This window comes from Anopheles ziemanni, chromosome 3 (assembly GCF_943734765.1).
Source record: "Anopheles ziemanni chromosome 3, idAnoZiCoDA_A2_x.2, whole genome shotgun sequence".
Lineage (NCBI taxonomy): Eukaryota > Metazoa > Arthropoda > Insecta > Diptera > Culicidae > Anopheles > Anopheles ziemanni.
In genome coordinates, this window is record NC_080706.1 from 68,023,338 (window position 1) to 68,029,546 (window position 6,209).

The 6,209-nt window shown below is 42.4% G+C and overlaps 2 protein-coding genes across 2 annotated transcripts; one reads left to right on the plus strand and one right to left on the minus strand.

Annotated features, from left to right (window-relative positions):
* The first annotated feature begins 898 nt into the window (after positions 1–898).
* Positions 899–2,913, plus strand: LOC131285330 (transcription factor grauzone-like). Its single transcript, XM_058314183.1, has 4 exons — positions 899–1,036; positions 1,096–1,928; positions 1,992–2,729; positions 2,799–2,913. The coding sequence occupies exons 1-4, from the start codon at positions 899–901 to the stop codon at positions 2,827–2,829; spliced, it is 1,740 nt and encodes a 579-aa protein (XP_058170166.1). The 3' UTR covers positions 2,830–2,913.
* A 21-nt stretch (positions 2,914–2,934) lies between these two features.
* On the minus strand, positions 2,935–3,623 carry LOC131286655 (cytochrome b-c1 complex subunit 10). Its single transcript, XM_058315639.1, has 2 exons — positions 3,487–3,623; positions 2,935–3,311 (listed from the first exon to the last, which is right to left on the minus strand). The coding sequence occupies exons 1-2, from the start codon at positions 3,531–3,533 to the stop codon at positions 3,191–3,193; spliced, it is 168 nt and encodes a 55-aa protein (XP_058171622.1). The 5' UTR covers positions 3,534–3,623; the 3' UTR covers positions 2,935–3,190.
* Positions 3,624–6,209: the final 2,586 nt, after the last annotated feature.

Below are 6,209 nucleotides of genomic sequence, written 5' to 3' on the forward strand. Positions count from 1 at the left end.
CGGACGCGAGATTTAACTGCACTTTTTACAGCACACGATTTAAACACTCACACAACGCTCGCGGTGCAGATTCGTACCGTAAACGCCTACCTAAACCACGATAGGGACACATTTTTGCCTTTTCCAGCGTCTGCCGTCGATTCATACACCCAAGAATGCGCAGCTTGAATAACGGGCTGCTGCGGGTGGATGACGGACGGATCGAAGCGGATGCAAGCTCCAGGACATCGCGCTGGAGAGGAAATGTTTGCACAAAACAGGACGCACCGAAACACAAACTTCCATCGACGGTAGTCACAAGTTTTTATCCTATCACAATGCACACTTTTCAGTACCTTTCGTAGTGAGATGCCAAGATCAGTTACAATGGCAGCGATTCAATGGAATTCGCCGTGGCAGTGAGCAAACAGGTCTGAACCTGTTTTAACGCCAACCAGAGCATTCTGACTGCCCAAGACGCCTTTGACAGATTCATCCCTTGGTTCGCTTTGGTACCAAGATCTGTAGAAGGCAAAGGTCTGACATTGTTTCTGTCACGCCATTGCTTTGAAAGATAGGTCATAAACCGTTAGCAAACATTTGTACTTACAGTTTTTGTACTCTACATAAAGCATGACCTGAGTAATTCCGCAGCTGAAAAGAAATCTGGCACTCATAAAATGTTGTTGATAGGTAGAACAAATCGAAAAAGGATAAAAAATCTAAACATTCTTTCAAACATATCCCCACGAGGGGTTTGTGTTCTGTCACACGGAAAGCGGCAACCTGGCTCTTCAGCAGATCTTGGCATGTCAGCCCAAAACAGGCATATTGATAAACAAACATTTTATTAGCCGTAGACGGCAGAAGCAATTGTTTGAAAAATTAATTTTGTGTACCCCAGTGCTTGGCCATTCCGATGGAAATTACTCCAGCCAACGATAACCGCCAGTGCCGGTTGTGTTTAAACTATATCGAACGTTTATTGTATATTTTTGACCAAGCCGCTCGGGATAAAAATGTTGCAAGCCTTTTGCAAACACATTTGCATATACAGGTAATTTCCAAAAGTTAACTCTTTCAAATCAGTGTTGAATTTTATACTTTTACTCGTAGGTGGATGAAGAGAAACCGCTACCGAAACACATTTGCCTGAACTGCTTGGAGACCGTGGAGGCGTTCGACAAGTTCTACACCGATGTTGCACAAAATCAAACGTTTCTCGCACAGAACGAAAAAACGACGGTTAGTGTACTGGTGTGGAACGAAGAGCATCTGGAGCAGGATGAAAGCGTGGAACATCATGACAAAGAAGAAGAAGTTATCGAAGAACCTGTCGATCCGAAAGACAGCTTTATGCTGCATTGTGTCTCGGAGGAGGGTCCTTGCTTGGTTCCCGAAATGTCTCGCTCCCGATCGAACCCTCCGTCGTATGATGAGGTGCAGCAAACAAAACGTGCCAAATTGATTGATACAGGAACAACCACTCACGTTGTCGGTTCAAACGTTGCGGCAGATCGTCACTACATCGAACCAGGAGTAGAGGAACCGTGTCCTAGCAATGGTTTGAAGGTGATCGTTGGCACATTTGCTAACAGCGATGATGTTGCAAACGGGTCGGAATTGGAAACCGATGTTCAATGCATCCAAGAACGAACCGTTCAAAGTGCGGGTATCGTTGTCAAGGTATGCAACATCAAGTACCCAAGAATGATACGGGATGGCAAACTGGTGGTGAAAGGTGAGGTGCTCGACAAATGTATTGGAAAGTTTTACGGGCTGGAATGCGAATTGTGCAACGAGAAGAGCAGTACCATGGAGGAACTTTTCACACACTACCGAAACGTGCACAATGATGAAGGCTACGTTATGTGCTGTGGACGAAAGATAGCCAAACGTGTGCTTATGGCGATGCACATGGCGCGACATTTGGAACCCGAAGCCTTTGAGTACGTCCTTGCACTAGTGGTACTAACAAGACCTAATGACCATTTTTATCTAAATCGTTCCAGGTGTCCACATTGCAAAAAAATGATGACCTCTCCACGCATCCTACGGTTTCACATTAGAAATCACCTGCCAGAGGAGCAGCGGCCATTGAAGTGTGACCTTTGTCCGCGACGGTTTAGTTACGTCAGTGGGCTGCTAACACATGCATCCACACACCAGACCGAGAATAAATCAAACCAAGCTTTTCACATCTGCGACGAATGTGGCCGAGCCTACCGAACCCGGGGCAGATTAACCGAGCACATCCTAACGTCCCACGCAGGTGACGGAAGCACAAATTGCGCCCGGTGTGATATTTGCGGGAAGAAGTTTTCGTCGAAAAGTACCCTCAGCTACCACATGACAACGCACGAACCGAATGTGCACCAAGAACAATGCGAGCATTGTGGAAAATGGCTGAAGAACAAAATCTGTCTGCGGAAACACATGCTACAGCACTCGGGCTTCCTCTACCACTGCGACAAGTGTGACTATTCGACCACAAACTCGCAGCGTATGCAGAGCCACCTTCGGGTGCAGCACACGGACGCTAAACCGTACGAGTGCCCGGAATGTGGCAAAGCGTTTAAACTGCGATACAACCTGCGCAATCACATGGCCCAGCATACGGGCGAGCGCAAGTTTACCTGTGAGTTCTGCTCACGTCAGTTCGCGTCGAGTAGCAACTACTACAGCCACCGGAAGCGTATGCACTCGGAGGAAATGGAGCTGAAAAGGAAACAGAAAGAACTGATGGATAGGTATGGTTGGGACTATTTTACCTTCCTTACTCATATTGTTGATCATGTGTTTGTTATTTCTACCTGCAGTGAAATCCGTATCAAACTGAAGAAAGTATAACACATAGCAGCATTTACGGCTTTCGTCATCATCGATCTTCTGGAAAGACCACCGAGGGCATTTGCAGTAATCTCGTGAATAAATTTGAAACATTGAAATGGTAACTGCACAAGTATGTTTTGGTTTCGTTAAGTTGAACTCTTATTGAACTGCGAATTTGGTGAACAGATCGAACAACCACGGTCACTAATGCTCGCACACATTTTGCTAGTATTTCGGCGGATCGGTTGTGTCCGCATGATGGCCGCTTCTTCTTCGCGATTTGTTCTGCGCGCGGGTTTGGTGGTAATTGTGGCTAAATCGATTTAAAGCTAACCTCTCGCACCATTGCAAGCTGATCGGGGGAGACCTCTGTGCAGATTTATTCCTTCTTGTCAAACTTGCCACCGTAGAAGGGGATGTAGGAAACGATGACCTTCCAGTCCGTCAGGTAGCATCCGAGCAGGGCGGCGGCCGCTCCATAAGCTCCAGCGGATGTCGCCCTAGAATGCGAATGAAATCATGATGTTTAAAAGGATGCCCAATTCATATCCTTTCCGGTAACTGTTTCATCCCGACGGAATCGTGGTTGCAGAAAACTTTGCTTACATAATAAGACAAACACAATTTGATTACATCGAGCATTTCTAAGCTCCATTTTCTCCACACATTACGTACCATTGAGCTGCTTGCTCGGCCTGTTTGCGTCCCATTGGAATCCTCATTTTCGACTAGGCGGGGGTTGGTTTCGGTAATTTACTGGGCACAAATCCGCACAGGAGCGTCTGCTGCAATCGAGAAAATCCAAAACGTTGGAGCGCTGAACTGACAAAAATCCTTGACGACTTCGCTTTGACAATCATGCTGAAACGTCAAGCTACGACCTGTTTATATGAGTAGTTTAGTTCTCCATATAGAAGTGCTGGCCTAAGTGGTATATCATTTCTTCTCCCGTGTAATTGTTAGCTTAGAAAAACGGAAGGAAACAGAGTAATCGTTGTTTGAAAATGCTTATGTAGCGGAAAGAAGAGCAAGAATAAAAAAAACTACAACATCGTGTATGTGGTACAATCGAGAACGTGACTTGAACAGGAAAACCTATTTCTCTCAAGTTGTTGCAACGTGCCAGAGCAATAAAAATAAATACTTTTTTAAACCTAAAAAAAACACATGTAGGGCTTTTGGAAACTTGAACAGAACTGAAAAAAAAACAAATTTCTCAACTTATTTAAAAAAAAGCAAACACATTTCGATTTTGTAGAGAGAATTTATGATTGTTTTCCTGTAATTCAACATTGATGTTTTTTTGTTTTAGTGGAAATTGTTCCTGTTGTGCTAAACATAAACATGATCACCTATTTTCTTTGGTCTTAGGAAGTTTTTTGTGTTAGCTTCTTATCGCCCACCATTTATTCGAACCTATTGGCCGTTGAAGTTAATTGATGTGACACTGTTAGTGCATTTCTGTGCCGGTTATTGTTTCACGGTTATCTACAGGATACAGGAGAGAGATTTGAAACAGCATGATGGTTTTTTCGTAGCCCGCTATTAAGGGACTCGTTGTACTGGGTTGACTGACCTTAGTTTGGAAAGTGTGTTTCTGTAATATGTTTTCCTTCTATGTGGACCGCTTAGATCAATACTAAAATACGGACATCGGTTATTTACTGTTTGAACTAATTAACTGCTGTTAAGTGTTGTAACATTTTTGAACTGTGGTTTTTTTTTACCAATTTAACCTGGATTTCATAACGGGTTTGAGATAGCGTTCTATTTCATCGAGCAAACGGTGCATTTCCTAACGGCTGTGGGCACGAGATGCTGTTTAAGAAGGTGTAGGGTGTGTATTAGTTTTCCGTTTCACTGGACAAGTGGTATAGTCTACTTTCGGTTACGTTTCACTCTACACAATAATCCATTAACGAAATCACGGTTATCACGTTGTTAACTGTTTGCTGAATAGAAGGATTCCATTAACTTTTGTTTTATTTGGTAAGAATATTTATACACCCCTCCCACTCTTTGCCCGTGTACTACCGCCACCTTCACACTAGGATCGGTTTTTGTAAGCTCGAAAGTGATGGTTTCAGCAAAACTGTTGATTAATCCACCAGAGCTCCACAATGTTACCGTTCGTTTTGCGGCACGTGGCTTTTCCTCCCGGTTGTGTTAGTTGGTTATAAAGAGAGATAAAAACTAATTACAGTAATACTTTCGTTTGTTAGTCCTCCACCTACTGTTCATACGCCGTCTGAGCTCGTTCGTTCACAACACACGAAAAAAGGACACCGAAATGGCTCAAGTACATCAGATCTTGTTATTCCTAGCTTCGTAAACTAATTTCCCTACCAAATGCCAAATTCTTGCTCCTATCCGATTTGCCACATCGCTTTTTTAATAATCATAGTTTTAAACTACGCATAACTGAAAATTGTGTGCAAAACATGACTGTTATTGAAACCGGATAACCTAATAATAAATTATCATTGCGAACTAAATTGCATGGAATCGAAACGAAGGCGACTGATATGTAGACATTTTCAAGGTGGGTGTTTTAACTAATTTATTTAGAAAAAAGGGAACTGCTTGAGAGATGAGGGTACTTTAATGACTGAAATAACCGAAAAATATGCATTTCTGTTTATAGGAATTGCATTGTGCAAAGGAAGGATTACTATAAATTGCAGTTGAGTATCGAAAAATAAAAAATAGAAAAAATGGGTACTATTTGGTGAAACATAAAAAAATTTTCAATTCCTTTCTTATTTATCTAACAACCCATCCAAAAATACACCGTAAAAGTACGTAAGAAAACCGAACCCCGTTAATGCAAAACATCGATTGATAGTAGCGTGGCAACAAATGGACAGCTCAATATACTAACGCCAGTGGCTCTGCCTAAGTCGTCCAAAAATATATAGTAAACGTACCCTGCGCGACTTATAGCTAACAAATAGGTTTCGTTTTACTTCAATCTGTTTCTTTTTCCTTTTCCTGCTATAGTTTGCAGTTTCAAAATGGTTTCCACTGTACCTTTTATCCACCGAACTTTCAGTGGAACTCATTTTCGGGTGTCGTGCATGATGTACTGTAAATTTATCTTCACTTTTAGTACACCGTTGCCAATTCCTTCGTTGAAAATCTCCACTATGCTTTGTTTGGGAATACTCTGTAGAATTGTTTTTTTTGTTTTATGAATTTGTGTTGTAAATAATTTGCATTCCACATTATCTTCCTCTTCCGTCACGTTAAGAGCATGCAGACCCCTACCGCCATAGTTGTGAATGTATTTTTTTTAAACATTTTTTTGTTGCCTTTTTTTCGATACGATAATTTTTACGTTCACGTTCGAACACTAGAAAACACAGTTCCGCATTCGGGGGCCTTTGGGCACCTTCGAG

Excerpts from the sequence above, each read along its gene's own strand:
- LOC131285330 (XM_058314183.1), top strand. The coding sequence starts at position 899 with ATGGAAATTACTCCAGCCAACGATAACCGCCAGTGCCGGTTGTGTTTA. Across the intron at positions 1,037-1,095 it reads AAACACATTTGCATATACAG|GTGGATGAAGAGAAACCGCT; the intron begins GTAATTTCCAAA and ends TTTTACTCGTAG. Across the intron at positions 2,730-2,798 it reads CAGAAAGAACTGATGGATAG|TGAAATCCGTATCAAACTGA; the intron begins GTATGGTTGGGA and ends TTCTACCTGCAG.
- LOC131286655 (XM_058315639.1), bottom strand. The coding sequence starts at position 3,533 with ATGAGGATTCCAATGGGACGCAAACAGGCCGAGCAAGCAGCTCAATG. Across the intron at positions 3,312-3,486 it reads GCCGAGCAAGCAGCTCAATG|GGCGACATCCGCTGGAGCTT; the intron begins GTACGTAATGTG and ends TTCGCATTCTAG.